The sequence below is a fragment of the Melopsittacus undulatus genome, chromosome 3, assembly GCF_012275295.1.
Source record: "Melopsittacus undulatus isolate bMelUnd1 chromosome 3, bMelUnd1.mat.Z, whole genome shotgun sequence".
Taxonomy (NCBI): domain Eukaryota; kingdom Metazoa; phylum Chordata; class Aves; order Psittaciformes; family Psittaculidae; genus Melopsittacus; species Melopsittacus undulatus.
This window is the reverse complement of record NC_047529.1, coordinates 55,965,519-55,980,819: the sequence shown is the minus strand read 5'-3', so window position 1 is coordinate 55,980,819 and position 15,301 is coordinate 55,965,519. Positions and strand designations below refer to the sequence as shown.

At 39.4% G+C, this 15,301-nt stretch overlaps 1 protein-coding gene across 2 annotated transcripts in view; it reads left to right on the top strand.

Annotated features, from left to right (window-relative positions):
• The first annotated feature begins 1,333 nt into the window (after positions 1-1,333).
• The window catches only part of ASCC3 (activating signal cointegrator 1 complex subunit 3), a 265,394-nt gene continuing 251,426 nt past the window's right edge, over positions 1,334-15,301 (top strand). For both annotated transcript variants that reach the window (XM_005145089.3, XM_034060883.1), the window contains exons 1-3: positions 1,334-1,358; positions 13,696-13,839; positions 14,616-14,766. In XM_005145089.3, the coding sequence (XP_005145146.2) occupies positions 13,750-13,839; positions 14,616-14,766 (241 nt within the window). In that variant the 5' untranslated portion in view covers positions 1,334-1,358; positions 13,696-13,749. The remainder of the gene's footprint in view (positions 1,359-13,695; positions 13,840-14,615; positions 14,767-15,301) is intronic.

Genomic DNA, 15,301 nt, shown 5'->3' with positions numbered 1-15,301 from the left:
CACATTTGTACATTAGAAATACCAAATACTGTATTTATAAAGCATGCCCATTTGATTTGAGAATAGGGTTGCAAAATTATGCTACAAAGACTGAAATCCTGAGATATCCAACATTACGTTACGGAAGCTTCATTATTTACTCTTTATTAATCCACTATGAAGATTTTTAATAGCACGATGACTAAATAGAGGTGGCAAAAATTCAAGATTTCCAGTTTTAGACTAGTCAAACAATTTAAGTGTTCTAGAAACATAAGCAGTTCCACATGACTGTCTACCAAACCCCTAACCTACGCATGTTTCTTTCTTTTTAGTTAGCGATGCAATATGTTACCGTTTTCCTGGAGGCATCTTTTTTGAACAGTTGGAAAACTGTACCAATACAAAAACAGACATGTATACCTGAGAGCTTGACTTTTTTTTTTATATGAGCAGAATACTTTGTAGAATTGCATAGATGAAAGCAGTTCAGTGATCTGAGAAGAAATTGCTGTTACATGCTTCGCAACGCATAGCACACGATAAGACACTTGATAAACCAGAAGTCAGAAATATATCATTAGAATACCAAGTTACCCAGTTGGAGGCCTCTTAAGAGTCCAGATGCATTTGTATACAGACATCCAAGCACTCAAGTGAGCGTTTTTATCTTAAAATGTTTTTATCTTAAAATTATCTGACATTGCTCGTTCTTCTTTCATAGAATAATAGAATGGTTTGGGTTGGAAAGGACCTTAATATGATCTAGTTTCAATCCCACTGCTATGGGCAGGGACACCTCACACTAAACTATGTCACCCAAGGCTCTGTTCAGCCTGGCCTTGAACACTGCCAGGGATGCACAGCCGTCCTTAGCATAATTTTACCACGGTGCTTTTCGTTTAGAAACCCCATTGATTAGGAACACACAAGACTGTGGAAAACTGTGTAAGGCATCGGTGTATAGACATGACCTGGCAAGCAGTGGGATTGCCGAGCAGCTGAAGAGCAGAGGACTGAGAACCGCGGAAACCCACTCCCGCGAAAGCTCGAGGGCCTAACGCGGCAGCCCTGCGGGTGTATTTGATCACACAGCAACCACAAGGGTCGGGAGGCACCGCAGCCGCAACACGGTGTCTGCCTACACAGAAAAGGCGGCGGGCCAGGAGGAAGATGGAGATTAGTCTGTGTCCGAGGTAAGCCTCCGCGCGGCGCTGGCTTTCCGCACGGCGGAGAAGCCAGAGGGAGAGCAAGGAGCAGCGGCGTGGCCTAAGAACCATGGCTATAGCCTCGCCTGCCTCGCCCCGCCTGCTCGCTTTACGGCAGTGTCGCTCCGCGCCGGCTCTTCGCGGCAACGGAACCGGCGGGCCGGAAGGCAGGTGCGCGGCGGGCTTAGCGGGCAGGGGTTGGGGTTCGGTGGGTGCGGGTGGTGCGGTGGATGGAGGTCGCCGCTCTTCGGCAGACGGGACGAACGTTGTTCTGCTTCGCGTTGGTTGGCGCGGAGCTCCCTTCTGTCCCCCTCGGTGAGGAGTGGGACCACCCGGCCCGGCGATGCCCCGGCGGCAGTGCGCGGGTCTTTGCCATGCTTCCTCGTGGGAGAAGGGGTGGGCAGGAGGAGGAGGGGGGGCTGCGCTGCCGGTGGAGTCCGGCTATTCAGTGCCAGAGGGGCCGCTGGCCGGAGCCAGAGCTTGACACCTCCCGGCCGGGGCCCTGCGAGGGCGGGCGGCGTGCCCTGCCTGGTCCGGCATCGGGGCTGGGGCCGAGGTCTGCCCTCTGCCGGGCGAGTGATACGAGTTCACTAATAAAGGCTGGGTCCCGTTCTCCTGTCGTTCTGCTTCAGGTCTTGCCCTCGGAGTGCTTATTGAAGCGGGGGTAGCGGGATTGTTGTCAAGTTGGGAAAGAGCACCCTTGTTGAACGGACCTGAGTACTTTCAGTTTGTACTGAGTACTTTCAGTTTATACTAATGTAGAAAACTAGAAATGAAGAGTGCAAAACAGGCACGTGGTCGTGGGAAGTGTTTTCCCCTTTCAAGTACTACTTGCTTCATTTTGATTGGTGATGGTGGACTGACAGCTTTGTAGAGCTGGTGAAACTCATGACAATTTCTAGCGTCCTAAGGTTTACTTCTGGTGCTTCAGGAGGGTGTGCCATGTTTGGATTCAAACAATGCCTTTATTTAAAAGTTTTAATGAGTTCTGGACTTATAATTTGTTGTTTTAAATATGCTAACATTTGTGTAGATTGTTTCCAGTTTTGGGGCTTTTTAAAGAATTTATGCTGAAACAGTATTGAATAGTATTGAAATGGGACTGGCAATTTCGCTTTTGCAGAGAAGGGGTCTAGTAGTCGAGCTTAGTTATCTTCTTGAGAATGGATTTGACTTGAGTCTAGTCAATGAGTAGAAAAAAATACTAGCAATTCCAGAGAAGACACAGCAAGGCTTATGTCCATATGATAGGTTGCAGAGATAAATTTTTAGGAGGAAGAAAATAAAACCAACCATCAGGTCAGTTGCAAGCTGACTTTCATCTGAAGACAGTGTTAATTATATCAGTGAGCTGCTGCGTCTACGTAAACACACACTGCTTTTCAACAGGCACCATAATAAAATAATTTCCTCTGGATCTGATGTGCTTCTGGTCATGACAGAGTAAACTAGCATCATCCTGGAATTAGGAGGAACTCTCTTCCCATTTATATGGCAACACTGACTAACTCCCAGCTAGGGCCTTTAAACATTGTATAAGTTGATTTAAATATTAGACCTGCTCAGTTTTCTCTAAAAGCTACCTTGACCTTTGGAAGAGGTGAGATCACTAGTTTCATTGAATCAGAGAGAAGATAAGAAATTGTCAAATGGCAGAAATTTGCTCTGGCAGTTCGATGTTTATGGAGCTTTTTTTGGAAGCTAAACCTAAGGTAGGCTTTCCAGTTTTAAAATTATGAGGAGCTCACATTGCTCTTTTTGGTGCCTTTTCTTTCTTGTTCCTTTCTGCAGCTGACACGTATGTTACTGAAATGCATCAGTGTGTTTCTCCTCCCAGTGACCTGTCTAACCTGAGTATATCTTTCCTAATCAGTAATTTCTTATAAATTGCTGGTCATTTTTCTTGTCCTCCACTGCATCCTTCTATTGACAGCATGCACAACTATGTCAACAGTACTCTAATGGAGTCTTAATACTGACTAGTTGAGGGACAACTTAATATATTTTAAGGCCTCACTCTTGTCTTTAAATATTAATGTTTCCTGTCTTTCCGTGTCTTTCCATATTTTCAGCATGACAAATGACATGATCATTGTCACTTGCTGTGGTCTGTAGATGCATTTCTGCAAAACAAACTAATGCATTTATTTCTTGGCATCCTGTTTTTGTGGTTCTTACGCTTGCTTTAATGTAAAATGTTTTCTGTCCATGTTAGATGTAGTTCTTTCAGGATAATTGTAATTTGTAGTTTGGTCTCTAAAATAGTCGCAGTCCCTTGCATCTCAATATCACTTACAGATTTAGGAAGTGTAGTCTTAATACTATTGTCAGGAAGAGCAAAGTTGAAAAATCTTTTTATACAGTACTAATAGAAAATTCTTCCTTTGTAAAGCACCAGTGTGTATTTCTGGAGTTCTCTTTCTCTGAAAAAAGTTATCCTTTATAAATACCGAACTAAGCTCAGGCTGGTCCCTCTTCTTCCTGTGCATTTCATTGCTCTTAGTTATAGAAGCTGCTTTTGGGATGGGGAAGTGCTGGGGGAAGGAGAGGCACATGCTTGCAGTCTGTGGCTGGATAGTTACAATGTAAAGTTTGTTTGGAAGCTGTTAAATGTGTGATTACTTAAGGCTCACATTAGTGTTTTGAGTACTGAACAGGTATATTTTTCCCCAGTACAAAATCTGCTGGAGATTCTTATTACTCCAAATAACAGCTTTATGTTTTCCTGGTAAATTGTTTTCAGTAGCAATTGTTGAAGTTGGTGTTGAGCACTTTCCAGCCTACACACTTTTTTAAAAAACAAATTATGTTTTAATGTTTGGAGAAAAGAGAAAAGAAAAACCCAGAAATCTAATCTCTAATTTGGACAAAATTATCTAATTGAAGCAGTTTAAAAAATTATCTATAATGTGTAGTTGGAAGTTTGTTAGAAATACGATAGCTGAAGTCTGACCTAAGAAGAGAAGGAGACAAGGGCTGAACCCATAAACAGGTTTAGAGACAGACATTAGGCTCCTAAATTGCAAATTGTAATCCTCAAAATTTTTGTCATCTCACCCTGTAGCTGTGTCTTCAAATAAAATGTCTAGGGTCTCCCTCTTGTAGTGCCAGTAGCAGATGCTTAGTTGGTGTACTGAAAAAAAAAAAAAAAAAAAAAGAGGGGGTGGGGGGAAATACAGTGGTGCTTTTGTTTTCATGTTACCTTTATTTAAATAACTGATGATCTGTCTCTAAGCTCTTGAGTTCAGTAATGACCAAAGTATCTGACTTCCATTAATTCATCCAATTATTTTCTGAGTGTACTTGAACTTTCTGTCTTTTGGGCATCTTGTGGCAATGAATTCCCAGAGTTAATTATGTTCTACATGGGAAAGGCATTTCACTTGCTATTGTTTTTGCCCTAATGTTCAGTTTTATTATGAGCCATAGTCAGTCATTCCGTATTCACCTCTTCTTGCATTTTAAACACCTGATCACATCACAGAAATGAGCAATTTCCTGTTTACTGCAAGCAAAATCCCTATGGGGATCTACAGTCAGGGTGTTCTTTATGCTTATCCCTCTTTGAAGAATTTGATTGTCTCTGCACAAAGCAATGTGCGTATGTTTTTATACTGGGTTTAGGAGTTAACTTTCATCCTAGTCATAGTTCATTAGCTTTGTGGCTAAAACTTGATATTAGAACAGTGTTTTTGTTGTTGCTGAGTGGTGTTTACACAGCATCAAGGCTTTCAATTTCCCACCCTGCTTGCCTAGTGAGTAGGCTGGGTGGTGACACAGCTGGGACATCAGACCCCAACTCACCAAAGGCATATTCCATGCTGTATGTTTTCTTGGTCAGAAATAAAAACAGGCATTTTGTTTGCTTAGTTGGTTTTTGGTTTGTTTTGCTCCCAAGGTGTCCATTGTTTGGAAATTGGTCACCAGTGCAGTGAGCAGTTTCTTTACCTTCACCTGTGTGTGTTTGGTTGGTTTTGGTGTGGGGTGGATTGTTTGGTTTTTTATCTCAGCCCTTATGTTTTCTTACTGTTGTTCCTGTTTTCTCCCTTACCCCACTGTTGTGGTGGGGAACTGGTGGCTTTGTCACTGCTTGGCTGGTGGACAAGGTCAGCCCACCCCAACACTTTGCACAGACACCTAAAAATATGATTGATGAAAGATGTAGCAGCACACTCTGATTCTATGGTAATGGTGCTCACTGAATTAACCAGTGGTGTGGAAGATACCTATGCCCTGTGCTCATTGAGGTTCTTCTAGTTGCTTGGTATAGAATATTCTCTTGAAGTTATACACAACAATGTATAATTTGTTGAAAATCCATTAGACTAGGAAGAAACCAAGAAATATTTAATTAGGCTACAGTGGGTATGCTGGACTGCTTGGGCATTTACCATTTGCCCTTGCTGAAAGGGCAGTTGGTGTTCTCAGTTTTTTATTTAGTTCATTAACATGTGGACTAAAGTTTGGCGGCCAGCCTCTAGCCAAGTGCGTATCTGTGAGATGCAAATTAAAACTTGTGTTCTTTTTCTGGCTTATTAAATCTTGTTGATGCTAGAGAAGACTGTCTTTTAACAGAAAGGTGGAGAATGCCAATTTAGGAAGGGAAAAGGTGCTAGCTCTCTCCTTTCATTGTATGCTGAGCTTAGGATCATAGTCTAGGCATATGGATTTAACACCTCCCTAGACTTTTCCATCATTTGTTCAGTGGCATTTTTTTACTCTGAACCATCTGTTACTCCTGCTTGTCCAAAGGCATGTTATTAAGTTTGGCCTGAAAAATAAAAGGAATCTAATATTACAGGTCTGACTCTTAATCGTAAACTGGTCATAGCGTAAGAATAGATTATCATGGAATTAAAAGTTGGTGATTGAAGCATTTATTGGGTGATTTGTAGAGTCAGTTTCAGGTTTCCAGTTGTAAACAAGATTTTGAAGAAGTTGAGAATAAGAAGGTGAGTTTGTACAATAGTGACTTTTATGTGTTCAAATATTTCTTAAAACCATTAATATCTAATATAAAACCATTTATATCTATCAACCATTCCTTTCTTTAAAGCTAGTGAAGACTGCTGAGCTGGGTTGCTTAGTCACTCTCTCTTTCAAAACTGGATTCTAATTTGTTTGTGGAAGAAATGTGAATTCTTAGTTTGCTGCTCTAAGGGGGAGCAATTTGTCTTCCCCCTGAAAGACTGGGGAAGAGTAAAGAAGATCTCTGAAAGTCCTCTCTTCCATTTCTGTCAAGAAATTTTTTATTTGTGGTGAGTTGACCCCAAACAGTAGCCGAATGCCCACCCATCTTCTCATTCCATCCCTTCTGCTGCAAGACAGGGAGAAAATAGGTGACTTGTAGCAGTTGATGTAAGCATGGATGTTGCCGTTGCCTTGCTTCTCCTTCCGCTGGGTTTTTATTGCTGAGCATGAGCTCATATGAGCTATGTTGCCTCTGAAGCATCAATATAAATAAAATGCTTGGTTATATAATTTTCCTGTTAGTGTGGCATTTTTGTTTATGGGGAGTCCTTAAAAGGAGTTTTTTCCAACTTAAAAGTTGATTCCATAAATCTGAACAGTTTGTATATCTGCTATGCTAAATATTCATGATGCTTGCTCAAAGGCTTGTAGTTAGTAAATAGAATATAGACTTGTGCATATTTCTCAGCCGACAGTAGAATTTTTCTAAAACACATTTTAAGAAATTTTACATACATTCTAACAGCATGTGACTACCTCTCTAGAAATGCAACCATTTAAAAAAATCCACAACTTGAAAAAATCCTGCTTTAACCTCCTCAGATTACTAGAGACATAATGGATCAGTTTTCCTTTTCATGGTGTTGGCCAAGGGTCGCAATATTATGCCTCAGTTTTTGTTTTCCTCCCCATTTTCTGATAGAATAGGATGTACTTCTGATACTTACAAGCTGTTTGAAAAGATAGTTAAGGGTTTTCTCACTGGAAATCCCTGCAGGTGTCTTTCTGAAAATATCCTCTTGCTTATATTGCCAGCACTATAGGTAGTCAGCCTGGGAGTGGTGGGCAGCTGCTGTTAGTTTTGATTCCAGTTTGCACACTTTGTAATATTCCAGTAATACAGCACTACATTTTTTTAAAGTTCTAATTCTAAACTCTAATAATAAATTGTTAGTAAGGCAGCTGTCATCTGCTGAGCATCAAATAGGTGATATGCTGTTTGAAGTGCCTGTGTGGCTTGTGATCTCTGAAGATGAGACAAGGGACTCTTGTCTCTAATAATACTACTTTATGGGACTATGCCTGTCTTCAATAGTTGAGCACTGTTTAAAGGTATTTTTAATTAACAATCGACTAGGAGAATAATCTTCCCAGGGAAGTGGTGGATTCTCCAACATTGGACACTTAGGATTCAGCAGGATAGGGTGCTGGACCATCTTTTCTAGACTGTCCTTCTGCCGTGAGAGGTTGGACCAGATGATTCTTGAGGCCCCTTCCAACCTGATGTTCTGTGAAGATTACTTGTTATCACAGGTTCTGTAATGTTTAAAGGGTTGACTTGATCTCCGCAGAATGTTGTCTTTAAAGCAGCCTGTACACAGAAGAGAAACACATATTTTTCTTGTTCTTGCCTTCCCATTAAGGCTCAGAAGAAAGGTCAAAGTGTTTATTAGTGGTTTTCTGCTGCAGTAAGCCTATTACGCTTGCTGATTATTACTTGTATAACTTTTCATACTCAGGTAGTCACACAGTCGTATCTGTGAGCAGTGACCTCAAGTTGTTTATTCCTTTTTTTTTTTCTGTGAAACCTTAACTACTCTTATAAGGAATTCTTTTACCTCCTGAAGCTCAGTTGTAAAGAACCTGGCAATGTCATCTCTGGGGCCAGTAGTTAGTGTTGGAGACTTTATCCTTGTGTATTCAGCACAACTATGTATTATGAAGACTTTCTTACTACCATCTGAAAAGGTGCTTTAGCATGGTCATATCACAGCAGTTACGCAATTATGTATGTATTATTACAGCAGTTATAGCCCTGAAGTACATCCCACATCCTTTCAGCCATTTTTGATGCAGTGTGACATGCGTTACTTAACTGTTGTCAGCTCAGAGGTTTTTTCTTTCTCTCACTGTTTCTCATCCTCTCTTTACTTCCTTTGGCTGTGTACCTCTGTATTAAACTTCCATACACCTCCTGCTTTTCCTTCAGTGACAAAGTTAGCTGGAATAGAGTAAGTTGAACCCTCTGAGGTTATTTTCAACCTCTCATGATGGCAAGGTGTGAGAGAGGCATAGAAGCCCCCTATTAAGCTAAAGCAAAAACATACACACAGCCACGTATCTTGGATTTGCTGTTTATGCCTAGTGTTTAAATGAGCACACATGGTATATATGTTGAAGATTCATGTATAGTGAATCTGCATATGTAAGGCAACTCTTTAAGTCTCTATTACTTGGAATGCAACTTGTCTCTTCCTGCAGTAAATAAAATGGTGATGGGGTATAAAAATGCAGACATTTCTCAGGCTAACAAATGAACTATGTCTTACCTTCTCAGAAAAGAAAGATGAGTTATTCTGAAAAAAGGATTTCTTTTTCTTTTTCTTTTTTTTTCTCTTCTAGATCAACAGTTATCCTTAGTAATGATATAAAAGCACATCTAAAATGATCGCATTATTGGGTCAAGCCGTGTGTTTGACGTCACACCAAAAACATGTTCTGCATAATCACAGGAAACACCTCTCTAGCTGATGCTAGCAGGAAGTGTTAGGCAGCTGGTGTTTCATCCCATGTGGATGGCTAGGATTGTGAGAGGTAGAATCTGGAAAAATACTCTATTGAATGCATGGCTTGCAATTCCATTATTTGTTTTTTAGGATGGGTTTGTTTTTTTTTTTTTTGGTTTAGTGACTGAAATAGTTAAGATCCTGAAACTGTCTCTTATATGAAGGATGGTGCACACAGCCACTGTTATGCCTCCTCATTATGCTGAAGCATTTGTTTGAAGTCTGGTATTCACTGAGATGAATACTGTGCATGAGGCAGTCACTGTTTTATCCTGAGTACATATTCCTTAATCTTGACATCCTCCTTTCAAAGACAGACAGTCACTGTTTCTTCCTGAGTACATATTCCTTAGTCTTGACATCTCCCTCTCAAAGAGTGACCCTGCCTTGACTGGAGATGAGCAATATTTGACCCAGACAGCTTGGGAGAATTCCAGTGTGATGTCTGAGCCTTTTGCTGAAAATTAGATGTCTGCAAGTGTACAATTGGTGCTACACTGTATAGCATGGCTCATAAAGGTGCAAAGTATGAAGTTGGAAAATATTAATATTGTAGTGTCTTGCTTTGGCATGCTGCTTATGATTAATTTCCCAGACATTAAACCACCATCATCCCTCTGGCTGTCAACTTAGATGCTAGGTGCTGTATTTGTATTGTTTGCAACAAGCATGTTTGGATAAGAAGTTTAAGTGAATTTAATACAAATGTCCATGTTGTTGTAAAATAGCTTTTTCATCTAATATTTTTATTTGTTTCTTTAAAATTGCAATGGGAAATACACACCAAATAGAATGTGGGGCTTCTTTTATTTGTTTTGTTTTGGTTTTTTTTTTTAGATATTGAGATTTATGTGTAGATTAATGAAATATAAAGTTTACCTTTGTGTGGATGGAATGGCTGAGCTTAATTTAGCAATTCCAAAATGTGTTTTTGTCAGTAAAATTTAGTGTGTTGGGGCAGGTGTGTAACGAAGTAAAATATTGTCTGTGTGGATATATTTAAAATGTCTTCATGTGTCCTCATGTTCTTGCTGCTTTTACGTTTGATTTAGATAATCCTGTGCTAACATTTAGTTTAATATATTTAAAGCACAAGAAGGTACTGCACAGTCTCTTTGGTTTTTGTATTGCCTTATGGCTGAGATATCTTTCGCCTTTTTAGGTTCCTTTTAAAATGCTTCCATTTCCACAAGTGAAAGTGAAAAATAGCAACCTGCTATTAATTGCCAGTGTATAAATCATAGAATGGTTAGGGTTGGAAAGGACCTTAGGATCATCTACTTTCAACCCCCCTGCCATGGACAGCGACACCTCACACTAGACCATGTCCTTGCTGTGCAGCCAGCTTGCTTTGTTAGTGATCGTAGGAATTAAGTAAATTTAAAAAGGGCATTTCTTTGACAATAACATGAAATAATATGAATAATATGAAGCTGTAACATTTCAGTGGAGAAAAGAAAGAGATCTATTAGTTGCTTACATAAAAAAATATAGGAAGGCCAGGATTGGGAGGAAAACATAATTAATAGTTTATATATAATATAGAAATTATATATATAATATAGAAAATATAAAGTGGAAAACTCTAGTAATGTCCGTTACCTTTGTGATATTGCTAGATTTTTTTAAAATGTTTCAGTTTAATGACTAAAAACTTGCTGACTTTATGTTCTATGTTTGCTTTCGAACAATAAATTTTGAATGGTTACACACCTGAATTCTGAGTATGATCTGCTTTGATGTTTTACTTTCTCTCATAAAAAGTTTCAACATTAAAAATATACTTGCTTTTAAAAGTAAAATGGGCTTTAAAATTACTGCCTCTCATCTTCCCAGAGCCTTAGAAAGGTGGATACTGCTCTTTCTACTTTATAAACAGAAGCTTGGTGGAAAGATAAAGGTTTTTTAAGAGGCAGGAAATCTGAGATAGTTCTGGGAATCGACAAACTTCCTTTTCCTAGGAAAGTGGGCCCAAATTATCCTAACTTGACTGAAGGGGGGAAGGGGAAAGGGGATATTTTTACCATGTAAAGTTGCAGTAAACTTAAATCTGAATTCCCATTCAATGTGTTCCTCTACAAACATGAAATGAGAGGGTACCTATTCTCAAACTTTTTTCTCAAGGGGGAATGGATAGAAGAGTGGCAAATTTCATCTTGCATCTCTACAATGTGGGCCTTGGTAAGTATGATTTAGTTACTGCTGCCTTTTAGGTCCTTCTTCCAAAACCAGCAGACCTTAGCAGGATCAAGAATCATTTGATATTACAGATGTTTCAGATCAAGCTGCTGGCAAACAGATGTATTTCTGTAAAATCAGAAGGAATTAGTTACCCTTATGGTGGCTACAGGAAGACAACAGTAGCTGATCCACTCTAAAGGCAGCATGGTGCAGGCAGGTATCTTCATCAAGAGGGTTTACTCATAGACCTACTGCATTTTTGACGCTGTGTTTAGAGTTGGCTCTAATGTGTGGAGTAATAGTGTAAGTTCATAGACTTTATCTTGTTTTTCACATTAACAGTAGCACCTGTCCCCCACTTTCTAACTGAAGACTATTTTTGTTTTCTTGTGTTGCCTTGATGAGGGTGGGTGCCATGAACCAGAAGTGAAGGGCGTGTGTGGGGTTTGCCTATGAATGAAAAGCCATGGGCAGCTGCTCTGCCAAACCAAACCCCCCCCCCCCCCCCCCCCCCAGATTGCAAGTTCTGCAAGCACATAGGCATGCATGGAGCAGCATTTATTAATATGAGCTCAATTATAGAGCTTAGGAGCTGCATTTGGATCTTTGGCCAAGCCTGTTATCAGGAAGGTGCGTTCTTGTCCTCTGGGGTTCCAGGTTTCTTATTTCAGATAGTATTAATGATTAATAGAGGCAGAATAAACACTCCTTTAAAATTCAATTCCCTAACAAATGAGCCTGCTGGAGATGCTTTAAAATCTCCTAAAAGTGTGTGTGAAAAGTGAACTTATTTAAAATGGGTTCAGACTTTACTGTGCATGTTATTTCAGAAAGGGCAGTTAGATAATGTTAAAATTATTTTGTTATATGTTATTTTAAAGGACCATAATTCTATAGAAAAAATGTCTTTGAGTCTAGAAATAAAATAAACAGGCAAAATGAAGTGATCTTTAATAGTTAATGGCAGTGCTGTCATCAGTAGGACAGTGATTTACCTTTTTCATTGGGTTCAAACAAAAAAGGTTGGGCTAAATTCCCTCAGCTTTTAGATATGCTATTGCCCTTCCATAAAGGCAGCTACACGGGCTTTTTTTCACTGGGAGCTATGCTGCTATGAATTATGTGTCATAAATACACTGGACATCTCAAAAGCTGCAGTGTTGCTTGCCTTGTTCTGCTTCTAGGCTTGAATTTAAACATGTCCTTTCTGTCTCCTTCACGGTTAAAGATCTTATATATCCATATTTTGTAGCTTCATCATTATAACATTTGTCTCCAAAATATCAGCTGTTGTGATAGCTTTTCTCAAAAAGCATCTTAATGCAAGGTGGGAAAACAAGCAGACCTGACAAATCAGTGACATTTCTCTGTCTGTGTCTGGAATGCTGCATCTGGATTTGCTTTTGTGCTGTATTGCAAGGTTGCTGTATTGCATTGTGCTGTATTGCAAGCTAAAATACAAATGCAGTCATTAAATGAAGAAAAATGTTCAGGATAATTGGATTAAACTAGGGATTTTTGCACAGTATATGACTGTGTGTGACAAGGGGGAAGTAATTTTATTAAGTCTATTTTAAGTTATTTAAATTCTGGATGGCCGATGATCTTCAGGCATGCTAAGAGTGATGCAGATCGTTAGGTTTGCATAATGGTGTCATTAATTGTTTCAAAAACAATCTAAATCTGTATTTATCTGCTACCATCATAAGCTGTAGATGTGCATTAGAGTTCATTAATTCAGCTGTGGGCACCTTTTGAAATTAAATAACTTTGAGAATAGTTTCAGTAAAAGGCTTGGAACGAGTACAGGTTCAGATGGAGAACAGCTGTGGTTTACTGTATAGATATGAGGCTGTTTCACAGAGGAAATAAGACCATGCAGAAACAGACTGTAGTCTTGGAGAGAGCCCTGCAGTGTGTAAGTGTGCGTGTGTGCTCCCAGTTGTGAGATGAAACATCCTGAGGCATACTGTTTTCCAGTTTTCTGGTAACCCTCTTATTCCCTTTATCTCTTATAATAGTGCTGTGTGTGTTACCGTCTTTTTATTTTTTTTTTGTATTGTAATTTTCATTGCCTGTTTTGCTGGTTAGAATTGGCTAAGCAGTTGTCAAGAAGGATGCTCCTGCATCAGTGCCGGAGGCTGTTAATGACCTGAAAGCTCCCAGCATGGGCTGATGCAGAGGAAATTTTCCCGTAGGTTGTAATCACTTACTGCTATGGGGGGCTAAAGTTCAGTTACATAGATTTCACTATAATACTCTTGTGTTAGTGGTACTAAAGGAGTAATTGCCACTTCGGCTCATTGCTGGTGACTTTCCTTTAGGGAAGAGAGAGAAGAAGAACCTGCTGAGTGACCTCTGCATGTTACCATGTATTGCCTGTGCTCTGTGCTTTTTACCTCCCTCCTATTGAATCTTGATTATCAGCATTTTGAGAGAGATTTTTTTCAACTTCTTTAATTGCAGTGCCAGCTAAGTTCTGCTTTCTTAAAATGGTGTTTCAAGTTTGTGATGCGAGTTTGTATTTATAGCATTAACAAAGCCATGTTATTTGTTTTGTTCTCATCTAGGTGCTTGAACTGGGATTTGATTTCTCATCCTATGGATCACTGAATGAATAACAGATGGCCTTGCCTCGTCTTACAGGCGCTTTACGCTCCTTTTCAAATGTCACTAAACATGAGGATTACAGTGAAGAATTAGTTGACTTAACGGTAAAGATTTTTTTTTATTTTCCAAAGTGTAATTGTAAAGCATTAGTGTGTAAGTAGTAAAAACTGTTTGCTTTCTTCATTTGTACTGCTATTTTGTAAGAGCAGGCAAGTAAAACTGGGCAATGTGTGTATTGTTTCCTGTGCATTCCTTCTTAGCGTCCTCACTGAAAGTCAAATTGGCTGTAACTTTGTGATTTATGCTAGGTCCTTACAATCATGATGTGGTTTATGGATAGAGTTGCTTGGCTGTGTTCGCTGGCTGGACTGGTGTTTTTTTAGTTCTGAGCTTATGCAGAGCTGAGGAGCCAAACGCTTCTCTTTCAATATGAAGTTCACCTTGAACTCTTGTTGGAGGATGCTTAGGATAAATTTAGTGATACTGAATTAAGGTACTTCTTCCTCCCACATTCCCCAGACACCCTTCCCCCCTCCCTCCTCCCCCCCCCCCAAAAAAAAGGCAATATAGCAATAGATTCATTGTGGGAACCTGAAATGTAAAATGGATTTGGAATCTTGGGAGCTATAAATTTCTTGAAGTTGCAAGTGTTTGGCTTTGCAGAGAATTCTTCCTTGGAAAGAATAGGGTAGTGAGAAGGATGTGTATCTTCCTTGCTCCTTACACTTAGGAAAGAGTAGAAAGAACAGGTAACAAGGAAACTGCTTGTAATTGTTACTACATTCTGACTAAATGCAATTGGAGAGATGTGTTTCTATCTGGTGTTTAAAGGAACCCCGATTAGTAATTTGAAATAAACAGAAGTATTTTTCATTTTCAGACTAAAAGATCAAAGCTACATGCACAGTTGCTGAAGTCTGATCTTACTTGGAAGAAGATAATAAAGTTTGTTGATGACAATTTGGACAAAAAAGAGCACCAAACTGTAAATGGTGATTTAAAAACTATATTACAAGCTGCAAAACAAATAGGTGTGTTTTCATTCTCTTGTATAACAATATACTGTTGGGTTTGGTTTTTTGCAGGGTTGGGAGGGGGGTGGTTCAAGCTGATTTCTGCTTGCGTACTTTGCAGACTGATACAGTTTTAGTTCTACCTTGATGCCAGGCTTGCCCTGAAATGCCTTTCAAACTCCAGTAAAACTGATACTTATATGCTCAATTTGGTCTTCTGTTTTATTTTAAAGTATGACTGTGTTGTTACGTGGATATTCTTTCTTTTTGGTAGCAATTTTTTCTGGTGTGTGGTATGGTTTGTGATCAACCTTTAGTAAGCAAAAACAACAGTGGCAGTACTCTTGAGAAGAGAACAGTTGGTGTTACCTGCTTTAATCCCACATGAGTATAGTGAAAAACTGGACTGCCACATAGGCAGATAAAAATGTAAGAAATACTTTTTGCTAGAAATATTAGGTGTTGAGGAGAGAAATAAATAACAAATTTCACTCATATAGAATTAAGCTTTTAAAACTGAAATAATTATGGTAAAGAAAGTGTGAAAACTTAG